Source organism: Mesoplodon mirus, assembly GCF_964341445.2.
Source record: "Mesoplodon mirus genome assembly, chromosome: 3".
NCBI lineage: Eukaryota > Metazoa > Chordata > Mammalia > Artiodactyla > Ziphiidae > Mesoplodon > Mesoplodon mirus.
This window is the reverse complement of record NC_138978.1, coordinates 25022455-25045721: the sequence shown is the minus strand read 5'-3', so window position 1 is coordinate 25045721 and position 23267 is coordinate 25022455. Positions and strand designations below refer to the sequence as shown.

The 23267-nt window shown below is 49.9% G+C and overlaps 1 protein-coding gene across 2 annotated transcripts in view; it reads right to left on the bottom strand.

The window, feature by feature from the left end:
• Window positions 1-23267, bottom strand: part of SMPDL3B (sphingomyelin phosphodiesterase acid like 3B) — a 31930-nt gene that overhangs the window by 752 nt on the left and 7911 nt on the right. Inside the window, exons 2-7 of one of the 2 annotated variants that reach the window (XM_082614018.1) lie at window positions 13167-13380; window positions 10543-10640; window positions 4913-5056; window positions 3705-3877; window positions 2387-2567; window positions 2174-2307 (exon numbers count right to left, since the gene is read on the bottom strand). In XM_082614018.1, the coding sequence (XP_082470144.1) occupies window positions 2174-2307; window positions 2387-2567; window positions 3705-3877; window positions 4913-5056; window positions 10543-10640; window positions 13167-13380 (944 nt within the window). Of the gene's footprint in view, window positions 1-2173; window positions 2568-3704; window positions 3878-4912; window positions 5057-10542; window positions 10641-13166; window positions 13381-23267 lie in introns of both variants that reach the window. The other variant, XM_082614019.1, reaches the window with a different exon arrangement.

The following is a 23267-nucleotide window of genomic DNA, read 5'->3' as shown; positions in this document are numbered from 1 at the left end:
GCATTTACTAGTTGCCGGGTATGCTTGGCAGACATCCTCTGATTGAATCTGATGAGGTAACTGTGCTTATTGTCCCCATTTCGCAGATGAGGAAACTGAGTCCTAAAGAGGTTAATTCACTTGGCCAGGGTCCCACAGGTGGCTGAGGCAGGATTGGAACCCAGCTTGTTTGCCCCACAGCCTGTGCATTTTCTGTTCCAGCAAGCTCCCGGGTACCCAGAAGATTGTCAGTAAATATTTGGAGAAAGACTGGATAAAACGCAATATAAAAGCAGTGGGATGGAGTGCCTGGCTGAGAGAGCTTATAGAATTGTGCTTTGAAGGGGGCTTGGGCTACACCCAAGACCCTGAGTACTCAGGTGCATTTTCAGGACTAGAATCTGGAAGGGTTTATCTGTGCAACACTTTCCACCTAAATTTGCAGATCTGCTTTAGGTCAGGAGAGGTGGGGTAAGAGGAGCTGCCATGGTGGATGGCAATTTCTTGCTAGGCACCTTACATTATTTCATTTAGTCTTCCCCGAACCCTGTGGTCTGAGCGCCCGTGTGAACAATGGACCACACTCTTAAAAATCCTCAGACCTCTTCTCCATATACATTCACTCTAGAGTCGAGGACCCAGGTTAACTAATGCAGTCCCTGGTTTTAAATGTCCTTTCTCAACACTCAGATTAAATCTCTGTACCCACCTCTTCTGGAACTCCAACTTGAATACCCAGCTGCCTCTTCCCTCAGCATTTTCACCTGGATGCCACTTAGACATCCCAAAGTTAACAAGAAAGCCAGGCGTCTGGTTTTCCTCCAAAATCTGCTCCTCCTGCAGTGAGCCCGTTTTGGTAAATGGCAACCTCATCCTTCCAGGTGCTCTGGCCAAAGCCTTGGAGCCCTCGTTGCCTCCTCGCGTTCTCTTCCACCCCTCATCCAATCCACCAGCAAATCCTGTCTGCTCTGCCTTCAAGATACATCCAGGATCTGGGTCTCCTCACCACCCACGGGTGCCACCCTGGCCCACACCACCATCACCTCTCAGTGGCTGTGGTCACCTCCTAACTGATCCCCCTGTGTCTGCCCTTACCCCCTACAGCCTGTTCTCCACCCAGCAGAATGATGGTTTTCTAAAATTCCAGAGTCGTCCTCGTGACCTACATTAGCTGACGCCCCCTCCCCCCATCTGCTCATGACCTCGGCCGTGGCCCCACGGGCCTCCCTGCTCCACCCCTAACACACCAAGCACATTCCCACCCTGGGCCCATGGCATGCTCTTCCTGCCCCTTCCGCAGACACTCCCACGGCTCACTCCCTGAAGTTACTCAGAATTCAAATGTCACCGTATCCGTGACACTTCCCTGCCCCATTAACACCACACACATATACACGTACCCCGTAAGTGTCACCACCTGCCTCCTCACCCTGCTTTCTTTTCTCCTTAGCACTTATTTCGTGCCACACTTAACTTTATGTGTTTGTTTATTGTCTGTCAGCTCCAGGAGAGCAGTGACTTTTGTTCGCTTATGTATCTCCTGAGCTTAGCACGGGGCCTGGCACACAGCAGAGGCTTAACACGTTTTGTTGAATACATTAAGGAATAATATTTGTTTGTCATTTCAGTAATCACAAGCACATCCCAGGAGGTGTGGGATTGCTCATTGAGTTAGGGGCCTGCTTGGCTGCAGCGTAGTCAGTGTAGAGAAGACTTGGCAGTGGGCCTGAGGTCACACTGTGAGAGACCTTGAATACCAGGCCAAGGAGAGTCACACTGTGAGAGACCTTGAATACCAGGCCAAAGAGATCCAACTTATCTTGGGAGCACTGAGGAGCCACTGAAGGTTTTTGAGCAGGAAAGAGACAAGAAGAGCTTTAGAAAGATTAATCCCCCTCCTTAGTTGTACCAGATGAGCTACAGCAAGGCAGTGCTGGAGGCGGGGAAAACAAGTAGGAGGCCTTGACAATGATCCAGGGCAAAGGGCAATTTGGAGAAGAATTGACCTGACTTGGTGGCAGGACTTGGAGGTAGAGCCAGGGTTCTTCTGATCCTGAGCTCTAAAAGGGTGGAAGTAACTTGACCTTCCTGAGTCTCAGTGGTCAGTAGAGGGTGGATTAGCTAGGGAAGGCAGTGGTGTTATCAGGTCCCTCCTCCCTCCTCCTCTGGCCCCAGCAGACCCAAGGCTCCTGACCTGCAGGCTCAGTGTGGCTCGGTCGTATTCAAACACCCGGATGCCTGGATTGTTGGCTCCGTTGACCACTCCAGGTAGCGTGGTTTTCCATGGGGTGACCCCAGGTGTAAGGAACATGACACTGATGGGGGCACCTTTCAGGAGAGAGTGGAGCTGAGAGGCTGGCGAGGGAAAGAGGGAGTTGGTCTGGCCGTTGCCCTCCAGGTTGGGTACCTGCATCATCATAGAACATCCGAAAGCTGTCGGTGTGGTGGTGCCCGAAGAACTGCCCTGCAATGATTCGATGATGCTTCCGGACCACCTTAAGGTACTCCTGGTTGGGGCCCTCCCGGAACCACGCTTTGTTCCGCGTCTTCTCAAAGAACCCCGGGGGCACATGGCCGATAATGTACACCTATGAGGAAGGGGTGCCCAGCAGGGGCTCAGAGACCCCTTCCACAACTCTTCGTCTCTACCTCTCACACCCTGCCCGTCTCCCCAGAGGCAAGCAGATGGGCTCAAAGGTACCTCCTCCCCCGTCCCTCTCCCAGGTGATCCGGCATCTCCCTGTACCCAGAAATGAATGTGCCACATGCTTCCCTCCCGCTGTGCCTTTACGCATGCTATGCCTGCCACCTGGAGCGCCCTTCTCATTTTCACTTCTGTAAATGCTACTCATGCTTCAAAACCCAGCTCAAAGGATACGTCCTCCTGAGACTTTTCTGATCCTTCAGAGACAAGTCTTCTCTTCTTGGAGAGCTCAGGCACTGTAACCAAATCTTCCTTGCATGGTTGTGTAGCATATGCTGTGTGGTAATGTGTGTTCACGTCTTACATTCCTCGAGTCTCTCAGCTAACAATGCCTGGGCCCTTGGTCCCCCGTTGCAAGAGGTAGAATGGGGGGCAGGGGCAGTGGTAGGAAGGACAGTTAAGAGTATGAGCTTTGGAGCCAAACTGCAGCTGGACACCAGCTGTGTGTCACCTCTCTGAGCTTCAGTTTTCTCATCGGGAAGGACACCTAACTGGTGGAGATATGAGAGTTAAATGAGATCATCCATATAAAGCACTTAGCAACATATCTGATGCATAGTGAGGGCGAAAGCACTGGCTATGAGATCCTGCTGGGCTGCGCTGGTCAGACCAGGGACTCAGGCAAATGAGACACAGGGTCAGTCATCGGGGGCCTGCTAGCCCAGCAGACTAGATGGACACACCTCAAGGGCAGGGCATCCCCTTGAGGTCTAGCCCACAGTGTGGCTGCAGCTGTGCTGGCCTTGGATTCTGGAGACTGGGGTTCTAGTCTAGGCCCCACCACTTATTGTGTGACTTGAGACTGTCACTGCCCATCAGGAGCCTCACATCTGCAATGGACTCCAGGGTCCCAGCCTCACAGGCTGTTGTGAGGTTGGAAGCAGCCCCCTCAGGTGCTGAGCTGATGAAGGACCCTCTGTGATGTGGGCATCTCAAGTGAGTGGGTGAGTCTGTGCCAAAGTGGGGGACTTGTACGGGAAGAGACCCCAGGGAGGGAAGAGGAGGAGTGGGGAGCCCTTACCATTTCCCCAGCTCGGGACGCATTGGTCAGCACATCGTCCAGCCACTGGAACTGCTGGCCAGGGTCAGCCATGCCGGCCGTCTGCTCGTTGTTGCTGTAGTACAGATTGGTGTTGAGGACCACAATTCGCCCAGCCGCGCTTGGCCCCGGCAGTTTCTCAGAATAGAAGGCACCTAGGACATCACAGCCAGGGGGAATCTGAAGGGGTCTCCAGCCTCCGAACAGACACACCTCTGTCCCCCTCCACTTCACTCCCCCACCTTCTCCTTCCCTTGCGTCCTCCCTTCCCATCTTTCCCATAGGAGTGGCATCGTGGGTAAGACCAAAGGCTCTGGAGCCAGGCTGCCTGGGTTCAAGTCCTGGCTCTATCACTTCTTAGCTGTGCAACTTGGGAAAGTTCCTTAACCTCTCTATGCCTCAGTTTCCTCCTCCGTATAATGGGAATAACGTGGAGGTGTGTTTGTCCCTCCAGATCCACTGTCAGCCCTTCTCCGCTCAGCTCTCTGCCCCAGGAGCTGTGGGTTAAATCCATGGGCTTCTGTGCTGTGAGCTTCTGGTTGGGTTTGACCAATGGGGAGCCCCAGCAGCAAGGGACTGAGGAAAGGAAGGAGAGGAGGTCAGGTCACTTTGGGATACTGTGTCTCCAAACCAGTGATTCTCAACCTGGTGATTTTGTCCCCAAGGGAACACTTGGCAACATCCAGAGACATTTTTGGTTTTCACACCTGGAGGTGTTACTAGCAACTAGTGGGTAGAGGCCAGGGATGCTGCTAAGCACCCTACAACGTACAGGACAGCCCCCCAACAAAGAATTATCCAGCCCCAAATGTCAACAGTGGCAAGGTTGAGAAACCTGGCCTGAACTGAAGGTCACTGCCCCTACCTAGGATTGTTGTAAGGAGTCTAGCAGTGTGCTGAGGGCAGTTCCGGGCACACAGGAAATGCTCAGTGAATATTCTCTTATGATCCTCATTAGTGCTGTGGAGTTAAGAACATGGGCATTGGAATCAGCCCTGGATCCTACTCCCAAGTCTGGCTCCTCCAAGCTGGGTGACCTGGGCCAAGTGACTTGGTATGTTCAAGCCTCAGTCTCCTTATCTGTCAAATGGGGATAAAATCAGTCCTTATTTCATGGGGCTGTTGTGAAGATGAAATTAGATCAGACCTTGGCATAAAGTGCTCCTTACAGTAGCAAATGGTGTTAGTACCTTCTTTGAAGAGAGCGATGGATTCGTTACTGAGCCAGGGTCGCCACAGCTCTGCTACCCGATTGTAGATATTGTTGCTTCCGGCTGGGAACTGGTTTTTGGGGTGAAAGTCATGATTTCCCAAAGCAGCATAGACTTTAGTATCTGGGAGGAAAAAGAAAAATATAAGAATATATATGCAAAAGTGCTTAGTGGAGTTAGTTTCAGCCACTGGCTATCAGAGCTAATAGGGAAGAGCTGTAGCACAGATAAGGAAAAATACAGAGCCAAGCAGAAAACCACATAATAGAATCTGGCAGAACTTGGCTCAGATCTGGGAAGGAAGAGCAGTGAGTTCTCTAACTCCATTCCCAGCAGAAAGTTCCGTGGTCAGAAATGAAGCATGAGATGAGGAGGAGAAAGCTAGAAGATCCAAATAACCTTTAGATCCATGATCAGCCACTTGGTCATTTAGTGTACTTTGTTCTTGTCAATTCCAGATCCATCTTACTGTTAGGGAAGGGGTCTGCTGCACCCTGGAAGACCTTGGGAGTTTCACTCATTCATGAATCAACAAATATTTATTGAGCACCTAGTACGTGCAAACGGGTAGACCTGGGCCCCCAGGCCCAGAGGCCTGGCAGTGCAATAGGGTTGATAGGCATTGAGCAATGGCTGTCACAAAAAGGGAAAAGACACTTGCTGTGGGAGTGTGTAACAGGGGTGGGAGTGGGGGTCAGGGGAGCCTCCCTGAGGATGTGGCCTGTGAATGAACCCAGGAGGGAGAGGGGAGCCTGTCAGACTCATTTCTTCCTTGTGAGTAGCCTCACTCCTGCTTTTATTTTACATCTGTGTCTGGCATGTAGTAGTTGCTCAATAAATATTTGATAGTAAACAAAAACTCTTCTGAGCTCAAGGCAGGGCCTTGCCCTTATATGAGCTTGGCTTACCCCAGGGAGTGAACTTGAACCAATGAGGAAGCCTGGTGCCTCCAGTTCCTACTTGAAAAAAAATGATTCTAACAAACCCTTTACCCTGTATAGCCTACAAGATCTGGAAATGCTAAGCTCTGCCAAAGGAGGAGGCCGTAGAATTCCCATGAGGAATTATTCACAAAGCCAGAAATCATGGCTGTGACTGCCTGAAAGAAAACCTCACCTCTCTAACATAGATGCAGGCAGCCATAAGAATTCATTTAAGGACTTCCCTGGTGGTGCAGTGGTTAAGAATCCGCCTGCCAATGCAGGGGACGTGGGTTCGAGCCCTCGTCTGGGAAGATCCCACATGCCGCGGAGCAACTAAGCCTGTGCACCACAACTACTGAGCCTGCGCTCTAGAGCCCGCAAGCCACAACTACTGAGCCTGCGTGCCACAACCACTGAAGCCCACACGCCTAGAGCCTGTGCTCTGCAACAAGAGAAGCCACCGCAATGAGAAGCCTGCGCACTGCCACGAGCCCCCCCCAACCTCACTGCAACTAGAGAAAGCCTGCACGCAGCAACGAAGACCCAGTGCAGCCAAAAATAAATAAATAAATAAACAACAGAATTAAATACAGCTCTGATATTTATTTTTAAAAAATAAAATAATTCACTTAAGAGAGAACACAAATCCCTAGCATCCCAAAGGCAGATGAGAAGGGAGGTTATCTCTCCCGGTTGATAAGCAGATAAGGTGGGGGGGTCCCCAGAGACATAAGAGAAGCCATTTTTGGCCTAAGCCATTCTGGGATCTAAGCCTGGCTACAATGCTTGCCCTTGAACAGATCTCAGTAACAATGATCTTAAGGGAACAAAAGAACAAACGACTGTTATCAGGCAAGAGAAGTAACAAGGGCAAAGATAATAAATCAGTTGTAAAGACTCCCAGTTCTGTTTCAATGGTAAAGATTAGCCTGAAGCACTGTCTTGAGCTGTTTGGCAGAATTTAAACCCCCTCAACCATGAGATCAACTGGAACCTAAGGAATGATGATGCTGACCTTTGCTGACCCTTGTGACTTCAATCAACTAAAGCTTGGACTCTGTCAACCTTTGCCCCAATTCTAAGTTGCATTCTCCTGCTCAAGCCCCTTCATGAATATGCATATATCCTTAGCTTAAAAGCTCCCCCAGTTTTGCTGTTCAAGGACACACTGATTTGGAAAGATCCCTGGTTTTCTCCTTACTTGTTGCAAGTAATAAATCCTTCCTTCTGATCTTTGGCTTGGTTGTGTCTTTTGGCTTGACACCCACCAAGAGGCAAACCCAGTTTTGGGGTAACAGGTTTTTGCCACTTCTATGTGTCGGGCACTGTTAGAAGATCCTTACAAGCCTAAGCTCCATGAGGGCATGACCTGGCATCTTGTTCACGGCCACATCCGCTACCCCTAGCGTGATGTCTCACCCGTTGAGGACACTCAAATATTTGTTGACTGACTAAATGAATGAATGGATTACCTTATTTAATCCTCATAACAACCTTTTGGGCGGGTACCATTATTTTCCTCATTTTGCACAGGGAGAACACTGAGTGTCCAGAGGATGGCCCAGCTAGAGCGTGGCAGAACCTGAATTGGGACCTGGATCCGTTTGCCTTGCACACCTGTGTTTACCATCGGTGGAAAGACAGGGACCAGTGTTCACAGTGACTCTGATGGGGGGACACAGGTGCACGTGGCAGGAAGCACTCATGACATGGAACCAAAATCTCAAATTTCAGTCCCTTCCTCTTCTCCAACAAGTTGCTTCAGCTTATTTATCTCTATGATAGGGAGTGTTCTGCTTGACCTATGTTGCTACCATTCTCAAATAAGATAATGCCTCATTTCACCTCTTCCAATGTGTTCATATTTTAACATCTCTATAAGTGGGATGTGCCTTACCATTGAGGCCATGAGAAAGTTCTGTGTCATACTTCAATGGACAGCATTTTTTTTTCTTTTTTTTCTTTTGGCCATGCCATGCAACTTACAGGATCTTAGTTCCCCAACCAGGGATTAAGCCCGCACCCCCTGCAGTGAAAGGGCTGAGTCCTAACCACTGGACCACCAGGGAATTCCCCGGAGAGCATTTTTTTTCTTAACGATACATAAAATAATGAAACATCTTATAGCCAATGGTATCTTGGATTTAGGAAATTCAATAAATGTGCAAGCGGACTTCCCTGGTGGTGCAGTGGTTGGGAGTCCGCCTGCCGATGCAGGGGACACGGGTTCGTGCCCCGGTCCGGGAGGATCCCACATGCCGCGGAGCGGCTGGGCCCGTGAGCCATGGCCGCTGGGCCTGCGTGTCTGGAGCCTGTGCTCCGCAACAGGAGAGGCCGCAACAGGGAGAGGCCCGCATACCGCAAAATAAATAAATAACTAAATAAATAAATGTGCAAGCGTGTTATAAACTGTAAAATCTTATTTACACTTGTATGTTAAGTCATAGTAATAAAGCATTTTCTTATCCATTATTTCACTTTTATTCCTGAAGCCCTATGTGGAGCAGAGAAAAGAGTGCTCAGTGTTGGATCTGAGTTTGAATCCCTCCCTAGGAACTGACTAGCTTTGAGCCATAGGTTCCTTATCTATACACTGGGGATAATAATACCTATTGTTGCCATGGGGGAGAGTGTCCTGGTTTGAACCTAGTAGCGACTTCTGCTGGAAGATGAACTAGCCCAAGCATATCTGGGTTGGGTTGGGTTGGGTTGAGTTACACAGACTAGAAGCATCAAGGCAACTTCTTTGCACAAACTGATTTACGTTGAGGGAAGGAGGTGTCAGAAATGAGGTTGCCTCGGGGACAGATGTGGGATGGTAACAGCAGCTCGGGGGCCCCTCCTGGAGTGGCAGTAGGAGTGATAGGTAAGAGATGTCCTCAAACCAGGATCTGCATCCTCAACCTTGCCTGTTTCCTTGACCCCAAGGCTCACATTTGTCATCAGTAAAAATGTGAGACAGGGCTTCCCTGGGGGCGCAGTGGTTGGGAGTCCGCCTGCCGATGCAGGGGACATGGGTTCGTGCCCCGGTCCGGGAGGATCCCGCGTGCCGCGGAGTGGCTGGGCCCGTGAGCCATGGCCGCTGAGCCTGTGCGTCCAGATCCTGTGCTCCACAACGGGAGAGGCCGCGACAGTGAGAGGCCCGCGTACCGTGGAAAAAAAAAAAAAAAAGATTAAAAAAAAAAAAGTGAGACAGCTCCATTCTCTCTGAGTCTCCTGAGTCTCATTCCTGACAGTGAATGAGCTAAGGCATATAATATTCTTAGAGGAGTGCCTGACACTTGGCCCTTGATACATGGATACATATAGTTGTTCTTGCTGCTGCTATTACTTATTTTTATTATCATTATTTCATATCTGGGTCCTGGGGACCCATGACCAAGACCTTTAGAGGAAGCAGCTGTGCTGGAACCCAAAGGAGATTGGGGGATGGGGGGGTCCTAGGGGTTTGCTTTCACAGGTGTCCAGCTGGCGGGCTGAGAGCCTGATTCGGCCCCCAGGACCTTGTGTTTGGCACAGCCTGATTAAAGCCATTTTCAAGGGCCATTAGATAGAGCACCCAGGCTACATTCTCCCTGTCAAGTCCCGTGGGGCTGCTATCATAATCACTCACAGTCCTGGCCTGCTCTCCCAGGCTCTGAAGGCCTTGGATTATACCACAAAATAGTACTTTGGCTGGAAATCAGCATCTCCCCAAAGTCCCAGCACCTGGGATGGTTTAAAGGCAGTAGATGGCAATTCCAGAGCCACAGCAGGATGCAAGGACTGTGTGCGAGCCCACGTGAGACTTAGCCAGGGAAGATGCCTAAATATAACAGTAAATGCCTTGAGAAGGGGCTGTGAGTCTGGTGTTAAACTGTCAGGACAGAAGCCAGTGAAATGTCAGGCATTTCCTTTATTAAAAAAGAAACAACAGGCCCAAAATGGAGTTACCTGTGCTAAGCCCCAGGTCAGCAAACCAAGTTAGGTATTAACCAAGTTAATACCTAACCTAACTGAAGTTTCAGCCTCTCCCAAGAATGTGACCTTTAAACAGTCAATCTGGAATTACCTGGTCAGCACTAGTGAGGAAATCTGCCTGATAGACACCACCCCTTCCCCTAAATGAAGGTAACCTTGCCTGAAACAATCCACTTTTTGCTAGAATCTTCCTTTTTCCACCGCCTTCTGTTTATAAAACCTTCCATTTGTACAGCTCCTTGGAGTGCCTTTCTTTTTTTTTTCTTTCTTTTCTTTTTGGCCGCACTGCACAGCATGCGGAATCTTAGTTCCCCGACCAGGGATCGAACCTGTGCCCCATGCAGTGGAAGTGCAGTCTTAACCACTGGACTGCCAGGGAAGTTCCTGGAGCTCCTTTCTATTTGCTAGTTGGGATGCTGCCTGATTCATGAATTGTTGAATACAGCCAAATACATCTTCAGATTTACTCAGTTGAATTTGGTTTTTTAACACCATTAACAGGATTCTATGTGTATCCACAGGCCGACAAACTCTCGTGTTCCTTACAGAGTTGTTGGAAGGTAAGACACAATCGCTGTGAAGTGCCTGGCACAGGACTTGGCCAGCAGCCATCGTTGTCCATGGATGAAGGTCGTTCCTCTGCATCTTGCTGCTGTTGTCGTCCCACTGTGCCAGGCACCGCCTGGGCATCAGGGAATGCTGTGGGGACCTGGGGCACAGTCTTACCTGGAAAGGCCTCTCTGATGAGCTCGGTCAGGTTCTCCACAATTTGCAGCACGGCCGCCTCTCCCAGGTTCTCGTTGGGCACGTGGGGCGTGTCATCACTGCAAAACACCGCCAGGCAGCTCGGGAAGTGGCACAAGGAAAAGAAGGGATGGCTCTAACATGAGAAGAGAGACTGCAGAACTGGGCCTCAGACAGCTACTGAAGGGGAATGACCAGGCTGGAGTTGGGAGTCACGTGGGACAAAGTCCAAACCCAGGCTCTGCCATTGACCGGCTGTGGGTCCCTGGGCTGGTTGTTTAACCTCTCTGAGCTTCTGTTAGCTCATCTATAAAATAGGGACAATAATGGTACCTACACACAGAGTATTTGTGAGACTTCAGCAAAGGGGGAAAAGTATATATATAAAATGTAGTAGCTGCTACGTTGCAGTTAATATGGTCTTGAGAGGGAAGCTCTGGGTTTCCAGTCTCATCTGCAAGCCCCTGGGGAGCTTGGGATGGAGAAGCCGTGTCTGAGTTCTGAGTTTCCCCAAGGGTTCTAAGGAGTTTGGAGCTGGCTTCAGAATATAGAATTCAGATCTACTCTGGTAGGTCGAGGACCTACCCCAGGACCATTTAGTCCCCCACATTTGACAGACCTAAATTTCCTGGATCCACCTTAGAAAGGTGCAGCAAGGTGGGGGAAGAAGTGGGCAAGGAGGTTTGGGGAATGCTAAGAGCCCTCACAACTAAAGCCTGAGGACTCTGCTGGACCGACGGGGCGAGGCAGCTGCTGCCCAGAGACTCCCCAGGGAAGTTAATTAGCTGAATCGCCCTGAGACCGCTACTGGCAGCCCACACTGGCTCACTTGGTGCTGGGTACTTTCTGTGTATTGTACCCTTATCCACTAATTTGTTCTTCATAATAACCCTACAACATAGGTTTATTGTTAGTCCCATTTGACAGATAAAGAAACCGAGGCACAGAAAGATGAAGGATCCTGCCTAATGTATACAACTAGACAGTGGTGGAGTCAGAGTTTGAACCAGTCAGCCTGGCTCCAGAATCTATGCTCACATCCATTACATCCTACTGTGACTCTGATACCCTCATTAGGGCAGTAAGAGGGGCCTTTTAGCCCTGTCCTCCCTGGGGACAGGCCAGGAATACGAAGATAGAACAAAATTCCATTTTTTTTTCTAGTTTGGAGCCTTTAATTCTGTGTGATAGAAAACACATCCAATTTCTACAGGTTATCCCTCAGGGGATTGCAAAAACACATCCAATTTCTACAGGTTATCCCCCAAGGGACTGCAATTCTCCCGGAGAGGTCCAATTTCTTAGAAATTGAAAAATTATGAAGGGTCCTAGAGGTCATCTTGTCCAATGCCATACACCTCTGCAAGTCCCAGAGATTTCCCAGAAAAATCATGCTTCTGTTAAAGGGTCATGAATTTCCCAAAGGGATCAAATCTTTTAGAATGTTACGCATTTCTCCAAGGACCCTTCCTCAGAGAGCAGGAGGCCAGGGTCGTGGCCTAAATCTCACTCTCTCCTTAGATGGATTCCTGAGCCCAGGGAAGCCAGAGCTGCCCAGGCCCCTCCTGAGACACTTTCACATTTCCTAAGTGTCCAGCCTTGCCCCTCCCCCTGCTGACCACATAGTCCATCTGAGGGTCATTCCGATCACTCCCATGTCACACTGAGGGACAGCTGGGGATGACATGGGTTTGATCCCGCCTTCCCTACAGAAGTGTCCATAGAGGCTGGAGGAGGGCACAAGCAGCCCGAGTTCCTGCCAGCCCTCCTCACCCACTCCCTGGTTCACCACTTCCTGCCCTGTGAAGCTCCCCCATCCACCCAGTGACCCTCTCTCCTCACTGGGATATAATGGTCAGTGGCCTTGTCTGTGTCGCCCAGGAGACCATGAGCTCCCTGAAGGAGGGTCCAGGTCCCTATCACCTCTGTTCCCCCCGTCTCCTGGGGGTGAGCACAAGACAGGCTGACCTACCAAGGGAGGGAGGGAAGGAGCGAATGAGTGAAGGACGGACCTCGAGTGCTGAGGGAAGTCAGAGGACTTCCAGCAGCATCCATGGATGAACAACAGAAATGGCATCTCTGTGGCTGAGCTGAAATCACCCCTCAAGCTCTCTCCACACAGAGTAGTGCTCTGACCAGTGAGGATCCCCAGGGCCAGGGCAGCTGGGGGTGGCCTGCAGCTGACCAGGACACTTGGTCCCAATGCTGGTTCACCTTCAGCCCTCCTACCTTCTCCCCTCCCTGTATTTGGATCTCTGGGGCTTGCAGTCCCCAAACCCCAGTGGGAGTGGCACCAGTGTTCATCGACCCCCACGCCCACCCCCAACTTAAAATCCGGGAGTTCCCCACATGCCCAGACATGCCATGACCCTGTCCCCAGCCTCAGTGAGAGCCACATTCTGCTGAGGCTGTAAGACACAAGATCAAGGGCACAGACCCTGGAATCAGCCAGGCCCAGGCTCCCCTGGACAAGCTTTGAGCTTCAGGTTCATCCTCTCTGCAACAGGGCTGGTGAGGACTAAGGGAGATGGTGTGGGGAAGGTGCCAGGCAGGCAGGGGGCACAGGCAGTGGCCCGGGGAAGGGTAGCTGTGGTGACGGCTCTCACCCAGTCCAGAGGATGAAGTCTGGCTCTGGCTCGATCTCCTTCATGGCGTAGATAGAGGAGTTGATGAGGATCCAGGGAGAATCGCAGAGGTAGTTGCCCCAGGGGCCTGCACTGGGCACCGGGTGGGACCCAGCGGATGGGCACACCTGGAGGGGGTCTTCAGACACCTTGTAGTCCGGGTCAAGGTGCAGGTCAGAGACGTGCCAGAACTTCCCTGCAGGGGCAAGGAGACCCTGCTCAATGCAGGTCTCTCCCTGAGCCTGGATGTGGAGGGAGTCAAGGGAACCCTGGGCTGGGGGAAGGGAGCTTGCACAGGTAAAAGGAAGTTTTCTCCGAACCCAGAGCCGGGTTTTGCCCAGGGAGGCACTGAGCAGAGCAGGAAACAGGCTTGGCTCTGTCCCTGACCTCTGACCTTTGACAAGGCCCTTTCTATCTCCCCACCTTAGTGTCCCCAGCAGCAGCATGAGAGATGGACTGCGTGACCCTCAAGAATCCTTTGGGGGACTTCCCTGGTGGCACAGCGGTTAAGAATCCGCCTGCCAATGCAGGGGACACGGGTTCAAGCCCTGGCCCAGGAAGATCCCGCATGCCGCAGAGCAACTAAGCCCACGCGCCACAACTACTGAAGCCTGCGCACCTAGAGCCTGTTGTGCTCCGCAACAAGAGAAGCCACCAAAATGAGAAGCCTGCGCACCGCAAGGAAGAGTAGCCCTCGCTCTCCGCAAGTAGAGAGAGCCCGCGCGCAGCAACGAAGACCCAACGCTGCCAAAAATAAATAAATAAATAAATATTAAAAAAAAACTCTTTGGGAGTTCTAAGCAGAGTGCTTGTTTTAAAGCAAAGGTGGGTTAAGCGCCCAGGCTCTGGAGCCACATACTAGCTGTGGGAACGTGGGCAAGTTGCTTCACCTCTCTGAGACCATAACTAGAGCCAAATCTTTTTTTTTTTTTTTTTTATATGCTTTTTTTTTTTTAATTTTTTGCCTTATAACAAATTTAATCAGTTATACATATACATATGTTTCCATATCCTCTCCCTTTTGCGTCTCCCTCCCACCCTCCCTATCCCACCCCTCCAGGCGGTCACAAAGCACCGAGCTGATCTCCCTGTGCTATGCGGCTGCTTCCCACTAGCTATCTACCTTACGTTTGGTAGTGTATATATGTCCATGCCGCTCTTTCACTTTGTCACAGCTTACACTTCCCCCTCCCCATATCCTCAAGTCCATTTTCTAGTAGGTCTGTGTCTTTATTCCTGTCTTACCCCTATGTTCTTCATGACATTTTTTTTTTCTTAAATTCCATATATATGTGTTAGCATACAGTATTTGTCTTTCTCTTTCTGACTTACTTCACTCTGTATGACAGACTCTAGGTCTATCCACCTCATTACAAATAGCTCAATTTCATTTCTTTTTATGTAGAGCCAAATCTTTTCAGCAGGGAAATACATACAAAAATCTGACCTGGGAGAAGGCTGACACATCAAATGCATTGTAAGATCTTGCTGATCAGTACCAGCAAAAACCTGGGGAATATGTGTGGAAATGGAGTTTACAAGTACGAGGCCAGAAAATAAGGAACGTAACTGCAGATTGGGTTGAGTTTCTTATTGTGGGTACACTTGTTAGTGACTCTGGATGCGGGGTAAAATGCCAAAAATCTCTTGGTGTAATACAGAGAACGGAATCCAAAGAAACTGGCCACATGGAGTAGCTTTATCATCTGCACTGAGCACAAGGCCTGGTGTAAGTGGTTTCGATGATACTTATTGAAGGAGGGCGTTGAACAGGTTTGGTCTCTGCCCTAAATCCTGTTTCTGGCTAAAGCAGGGGTGAGGCCTGGAATTTCCTCACTCTCCACCATTGCTGTCACTTCCTCCTCCACTTCCTGTGTCACTCAGACTCAGAGCCAACAGTCAACACCCACCCCATCCCAGGAAAATGGGCCTGGGGGTCCCACTTTTGTTGCATTCAGGGTTGGATTAGTCAGTCCCCCGCTCCCTCAAGCTGTCCCTTCCCCCCTCCCCACCACGGGGCCTTCAGTGGGGCTCTAAGGCCTGAAGGTAAAGTCTGGACCCTGATCTCACTCCTTGACTTTTCCTCCAGATGCTTCTGAGCTTCTGCCCACCTCTCCTGATCTAAACCTCAACTCAGGAAAGGATCAAAAACTTGTTCACGGGACTTCCCTGGTGGCACGGTGGTTAAGAATCTGCCTGGCAATGCAGGGGACACGGTTTTGAGCCCTGGTCCAGGAAGATCCCACATGCCTTGGAGCAACTAAGCCCATGCGCCACAACTACTGAGCCCAAGCACCACAACTACTGAAGCCCACATGCCTAGAGCCCATGCTCCACAACAAGAGAAGCCACTGCAATGGGAAGCCCACGCACTGCAACAAAGAGCAGCCCCTGCTCGCCACAACTAGAGAGAGCCTATGTGTAGCAACGAAGACCCAACGCAGCCAAAATAAAATAAATAAATAAATTTATTTTTTAAAAAAACAAGAAACAAACGTTCACACTAAGTTGCAAATGACTGATTAAGCAAATCATGGTCCCTCCCATGGTCATTATATAGTCATCCTCACCACAGCCCTGAAGGGATTCATCATTATCCTCATTTTGCAGATAAGGAAACTAAGGTTCAAGGTCAACATGCCTGAGATATCATGGTAAATGGTGGGGGTCCTCTGGCTCCCTATCCTCTCCCAGGAAGATGTGATTGCTAAGGGGGTAAAACCAGTGCCTTTTATTTTAACTATGTCTTTTTGTAGATGGTCTATGCCTACATTTTAATTTTTTACCCAAATTGAAAGTCTTTGTTTATAACGGCGGGAATTTAAACTTTTCACACAAATTGTGATCACTAATATATTTGAAATTACTTCTACAGGGACAAAATCCTAAGCCAGAGGAAAGAAAATAACCTCCCCATTTCAACTAGTTAATGGGCAGAGTTGGTGGACTTTCCCAAGCCTCTGCCAGAGGCGATGAGTGGGTCACACCTGCTTCTAAGCCTGAGACCAGGCGAGGTTGGCTGTGGAAGCGAGAGGCCCTTTGCCCTTTTCTCTGGCACGTAGGTCCCTTGCCTTCTCTGCAGACCATGCAGAGACCATTCCCCTGCCTCAAGCCAGCTCTTTCTCAACTAACCACAAACATGGAGCAATTCTGCCTGCTTTGACATCAGCCCTCAAAGTACTCAAAGGTTATTTCTCCACTTCAGAAACTCCTTGCCTGAGGCTCCTCAGCTCTTGGTTTGTCTCTTCCTGCAAGCTCCGGACTAGTCAGCATAGAACTGAAACTCCTTGCAGCCTCCCTCACACTTCCTAGGACCTCTGAGTGTGTGCATGTGCGTGCATGCATGTATGTGCATGTGTGTGTTCATGTGTGTGCGTATGTGTGTATGTGCTTTTTTTTTTTTTTTTTTCTTTTTGCGGTATGCGGGCCTCTCACTGTTGTGGCCTCTCCCGCCGCGGAGCACAGGCTCCGGACGCGCAGGCCCAGCGGCCATGGCTCACGGGCCCAGCCGCCCCGCGGCATATGGGATCCTCCCAGACCGGGGCACGAACCCGTATCCCCTGCATCGGCAGGCGGACTCTCAACCACTGCGCCACCAGGGAGGCCCTGTATGTGCTTTTTGTGTATGTATGTATATGCATGTGCGTGGGTGCGTGTGTGCGTGCCCACGTCCTCAAACGCCTGACTTCAGGAGAGGCCAGGAGAGTGGAAAGAATGGCAGAGAGAGGGACTTCCCTGGTGGCGCAGTGGTTAAGAATCCGCCTGTTCTTCCTTCCTGGCTCTCACAGCATTTGGCCCATTCCCTCTCATAGTAGCCATCACACTGTTTGACTGTCGCTTTCCCCCATAAGCCCCTTCAGCTTTGCACAGTGCCTGGTGGGCAGCAGGTGCTCAGTCAATGTTTAATTTATTGAACTGAACAAAGATGACAAAAGATTAAATATGGTAAGTACTCATTACAAGTAAAAGAGCATTGTGGAAGCTCATCAGTGAAATCCCATGCAGTCAAGAGACTCATTCATTCAACAAAAGTTCATTAGGACTTCCCTGGTGGCGCAGTGGTTAAGAATCCACCTGCCAGTGCAGGGGACACGGGTACGAGCCCTGGTCCGGGAAGATCCCACATGCCGTGGAGCAACTAAGCCCGCGCGCCACAACTACTGAGCCTGCACTCTAGAGCCCGTGAGCCACAACTACTGAACCTGAGTGCCACAACTACTGATGCCTGTGCGCCTGGAGCCCGTGCTCCACAGCAAGAGAAGCCACCGCAATGAGAGGCCTGTGCACCGCCCCCGCTCGCTGCAATTAAAAAGAAAGGCCGGGGCTTCCCTGGTGGCGCAGTGGTTGAGAGTCCGCCTGCCAATGCAGGGGACATGGGTTCGTGCCCCGGTCCGGGAGGATCCCACATGCGGCGGAGCGGCTAGGCCCGTGAGCCATGGCCGCTGAGCCTGCGCATCCGGAGCCTGTGCTCCACAATGGGAGAGGCCACAACAGTGAGAGGCCCGTGTACTGCAAAAAAAAAAAAAAAAAAAAAAGAAAGGCCGCGCGCAAGCCATAAATTAATTAATTAATTAATTAAAAAGAAAAAGAAAAAGAATGGCAGGGAGAGCCAGAGATCCAGGCAAGGGCTCCACCTCAGGCTGCAGTGTCCTCATTGTGGAGTCTGATCACAGACCCCTCCTCTGCTGCTTTGCCCAACCCCACCCACCCACTCACCTCACAGGGCTTCTTTCCTGGCTCCTCTGCCACCTTCCCCAGTCCTCCCCAGGTCATCGCGCGGCTGCTTTCTCCTCTTCATTCAGGCCTCAGCTCGAAGGTCACCTCCTCAGAGAAGCCTCCCCTGACTACCTTTGCTCAAGTTCCACTTCCTCCCACTCCTCTGGTCACTAGCTATGTGACTCCCCCAGTTTTACTTTCTTCAGAGCACTCTCACATATGAACTTATCTTGTTGGCTTGCTTGTCAGCCATCTTCCCCTTCTTTAGTGTCAGTCCCATGAGGGCATAAAGCCTGTCTTGTGCATCCCTGTGTCCTCAGCACCCAGAACAGTGCCTGGGATGTGGAAGATGCCCATATAGTTGATGAATGAGCAAGGCTGTGGGGAGGATGATTGGACTGGTAAGCCCTCAAAAAATGTTAGCCAGGTGCCTTTCACATGCTCATCTCATTTCATCCTTGCAACCATTCTGTGAGATGGGATTCTTATGCCCATTTCACAGATGAGGAAACTGAGGCTCAAACCCAACCTCTCTGACTGCAAAGCTGAGACACAATGTTGACTCAGAGCCCCCAGAAGGCTTTTATAATACATCTATGTTACCCATAAAAGATGGGAGCCACAGGCTTCTATGGAGTTGGTCACAGAATGTGAGGAATTAAGCTCTAATTATCATGGCATGGAGAAGAGGATAGGCACCTCCTGGAGAGGGAGGCAGGTTATTGGGTTTTTAATCCAGGCTCTCTGGGCAAGCCATCGGGCCTAAGGGCATTTGACGTCTGCCCTGCTTGTTGTGAGCATCAAATAAGACAGTGAACAAGAAAGAGCTAGTCCAGAAGACTCTCAACACACCACTGTCCCTGGCAATTACCTCCAGGGCCAGGAGTGAGACTGGGAGTGTGTGGGGAGTTGGGCACTTTAACACTTTATCCTTTGGACCAGAGCTTCTCACACATTACCACGCAGTTGCCTCACCTGGGGAATCTCATGAAAATTAAGATGCTTTCTATATTCATACTGCTTGGATATTTTACAGTGAGAAAGTATTCATATAATCTTTGAGTTTTAAGAAAAGGTATACCCATCTTAGCTGTCATTGTTATTCATTAATTATTGAGACTTTGAATAAATTTAGCATCAAATCCAGTGAGAAGTTGAGGACACAGACCTGGGTTGGAATTCCAGCTCCAGTGCCCACTAGCTGGGTGAACTTACTCTGTGCCTGTTTCCTCATCTGTAAAATGGGGACAACAGCGCCCCCCAGCTTTTATGGTTATTGTGAGGTTTAAAATGAGAGAATATGAGAATATGCATAAGCACTCAGCAAAGCAAAGCAGCAGTTACTTTGAATTTGGTCCCTGGGGTGTCCTGAAAGTCCCCTTTCACCATGGAAGGGAGATGGGACCAGGCGAGTGGCTGTGTCCTTCCCCTGCCTGCCCCAGCGTCCCCTCAGCTGCTGTCCTCTGCAGGAAAGTGCAGGTCTGGGGCCAGGACACTTGAAACAGAACAATGTGAAAACAGATCCTGTCCCCTCCTGGCTGGTCCTCCTTGAGCGGAGGACCCGTGGCACAGCACACCCTCTAGTTTTAATTCTGAGAACTCAGCTCTGCCCCCTGTGCCTGGGCAGGCAAAAGTCTCCTGGCCCTCCTCCTTCTTCACCAAAGGGGTCATCAGGCCCACCTTGTACACTGGGGACAACAGATACAGGGCCCAGGGCCTAATACTTTTGTAAGGCTCATGGAAATGTCTGAGACCTGAAAAAGAGTGCCTTGCTTCCAAAGTTCAGAAAAAAACAAAAACAAAACTATGCTATCGAAACCAACAATCCATTTCAAATGCAATATTAAAAATGTCATTAAAAATCACATATATATATAAATTCATAGATAATGTGAGATACTTTTACTATGGTTCATGATGGGGTAGAGGAGACTTGCAAAAATCATTCCTAAAGTCTAATAAGGTCTTTATTTTATTTTATTTATTTAATTTATTTATTTTTGACTGCATTGGGTCTTCGTTGCTGCACACAGGCTTTCTCTAGTCGTGGTGAGTGGGGGCTACTCTTTGTTGCGGTGCGCAGGTTTCTCATTGCAGTGGCTTCTCTTGTTGCAGAGAATGGGCTCTAGGCTCGCGAGCTCAGTAGTTGTGACTTGCAGGCTCTAGAGTGCAGGCTCAGTAGTTATGGCACACGGGCTCAGTTGCTCCGCAGCATGTGAGATCTTCCTGGACCAGGGCTCAAACCTGTGTCCCCTGCGTTGGCAGGTGGATTCTTAACCACTGCGCCACCAGGGAAGCCCTAGACTCTAATAAGGTCTTAAAGTGTCCGAAAGGTGAGCTTGCTTATGGTTGGAGACAAGAAAAGGAAGACATTTATTTAGCACCTACTGAATGCCAGATGCTGTGCCAAGCCCTCTGCCTATGTAGCTTCACAACAAAATTAGAAATACATTCTATTATTATACCCATTTTACAGATGAGGAAACGGAGCTAGTTAGTGGCAGACCTACGTTTCATATTGCATCTAAACAGAAATGATCACGGTGTACTTTGCCGCAAGTTAGCTGTGTGACCTTGGATATTAAAAAAAAAAATCCCTTAAACTTTTACAGCACGTTGCAGTGTAAGTGCATGATCTCACCTAACTATCATTTAATCTCTCCTCTGCTATTATCCTTATTTTATAGATAGTGAAATAGAGGCTCAAGGTCACATAGATATTAAAAGGTAGGATCTAGGCTTTCTGGCTTAAGACAATGGATTGTTTTTGAAACGGCATGCATGAAATTTGGACTCAGGGAAATCTTGTTTTGAATCCTGGCTCCTCCACAGGTGATGGCAACTTGAACAAGAGATTTCCTCAGCTGAGCCTCAGTTTCCTCATCTGTAAAATGGGGATAACAATGCTAGTAACAAAGGGGTGGATGTCCGGATGAAGGGAGTAATCTCAAATGGAGCATGTGACTGTGGAGTGGACAAGCCAGCCTGAGTGCTTAATCCCTGGGATACTCTGCCCTTTGGGCCTCAGTTTTTCTTCTCCTCTGGAGCCTCTGTTTCCTCAAGTGTAAGATTCGAGTATTGCACAAAGGTTATCTGAAAGCCCTGCCAGTGATATCATGACTTTTGTCTGTTATGTGTATAACCCACCATAAAGTGATGTTGGTCCCCAGTTCAGTCCTTTGGTTTTTCTGTTTGTTTGATTTTTGGTTTTTGGTTTTGTTTTTTACAATAGGTCCTTGTTGGTTATCTATTTTAAATATAGCAATGTGTACATGTCAATCCCAAACTCCCAATCTATCCCTCCCCCGCCACGGTTCTTCTCTGGTTACCCCCTGGTAACCACAAGTTCGTTCTCTAAGTCTGAGTCTGTTTTGCTTTGTAAGTAAGTTCATTTGTATGTTGTTGTTGTTTTTAGATTCAGATCAGTCCTTCGTATTTAACACTAAGCGATAACCCCAAACACTTCAGTTATAACTCCTCCTTTGTAAACCACTGCCTTCCAAAACACAGAGGGTTCACTTGTTAAAACCAACATTTCCTGACCCCTTGTGTTATCTGCATGGATTGCCCTCTCCTCACAGCGGCTCCACGAGGCAGGCTCATCATTCTTGGGGGAAATGTTTTCCTATCATGCGGGCCCATACTGAAAGGACTTGTGGGTTTCTCTGCAGTTAGAGGCTGAGGGATAAATGCAGTGTTGTCTCGGGCTTGTGTGGGAGCAGACAAAGCCAGCAAGCTGGTGCCCCACCCAAGCTCCTGACTAAGGATGGTGGAGAGAGAATCCCCGCCGTTGGTTGTTTTTTTTTTTTTAATTTATTTATTTTTGGCTGCGTTGGGTCTTCGTTGCTGTGCGCGGGCTTTCTCCAGTTGTGGAGAGCAGGGGCTACTCTTCATTGTGGTATGCAGGCTTCTCATTGTCGTGGCTTCTCTTGTTGTAGAGCATGGGCTCTAGGCGTGCGGGCTCATTAGTTATGGTGCACGGGCTTAGTTGTTCCACAGCATGTGGGATCTTCCCGGACCAGGGCTCAAACCCATGTCCCCTGCATTGGCAGGTGGATTCTTAACCACTGCGCCACCAGGGGAGCCCATAGAATCCCCACGGTTTTATGCAAAGCAGGGATGACTGCTATCTGATTTGGTGTCTCAAAAGTCTGCACTTCAGGAAGAGACCCGGATTCTGAAAAATCTTACAGGTGCTGTGGAATTCTTTTTAAATTTAATTCCATTTTTAGATTATAGATGTATACATTCCCGAAAGTTTGGAGAAAAGAGAAAAAAAAAATAGTACCTATAAAACCCACCATCCCAAGAGGACCCATCAAAGGGCATGATGGATAAAGTGGCTGAGTCCAGACTTGGTCTTGCCACTTCCCAGCTGTGGGATCTTTGGCGGGTGTTGTGTCCCCTCTGAGTCTCATTTTCCTCATCTGCAAAATGGATATAATGGTAATAGTACCTACTTTACAGGGACTATAAAAATCAAAGGGAAGAGGGGTCCTCGGAGGGACGGCGGGCCGGGGTCCTGTCCCGGCTGCAGGTGAATTTTATGAGATATGTACAGAACATTCCATCCAAAAGCAGCAGATGGACATTTTTGTCAAGCACACATGGAACATTCTCCAGGATAGATCACGTTAGCCGACAAAACAAGTCTTGATACATTTAAGAAGACTGAAATCATATCAAGCATCTTTTCTGACCACGATGGTGTGAAACTGCTCATCAACCACCAGAAGAAAGCGGGAAAATTCACAGAAGGCGCCCATCCCTGTAGCTTGGCTGCCATAGTTGCGCTTTCTGTGCCGTCTCCTTTGCCTCCCCCTCCTCATTCCCATCATCCTCATGGTCATGAGCCTAGCCTCTTGCCCCACAGCCTCCTGGGGAATGGCCTCCATCCACCTGGCCCTCCTCCCCGATGCCCTGTCCACCCGATGCCAGTGTGACCTTTTAAAAAGGCAACTCTGGCCACATCAGTCCCTGATCAAACACCTTCCGTGGCGCCTTCCGAGTTGAGGACAGAGCTCCGCCCTGGACAGGTCCCCACCTCAGGCCCGCCTCCTCGGCCTGCCCTCGCCTTGTGCTGCTCTCCCCTCAGTCTTGCTCTCTCCGCTCCCCACACTGAGGCTGCACTCCGGCTCTGCCCTCCTTCCTCCCGTCCTAGGGGAGTCTCAGCCCCCCTGCAGCAGGGCAGATGTGATTGCAGATGCTGCCTGGACACAGCCCTCCTTCCCGCCCCCCAGTGGTCCACAGTGTGGCCCAAGCCAGTGCTGGGTGTGTGGGCAGTGCCAGCATCCCAGGGGACGGCGTCTGTAGGGTGGGACCAGGTGGAGCCAGGCCGCCCCACACCCAGGCTGAGCTGCTGCCCCT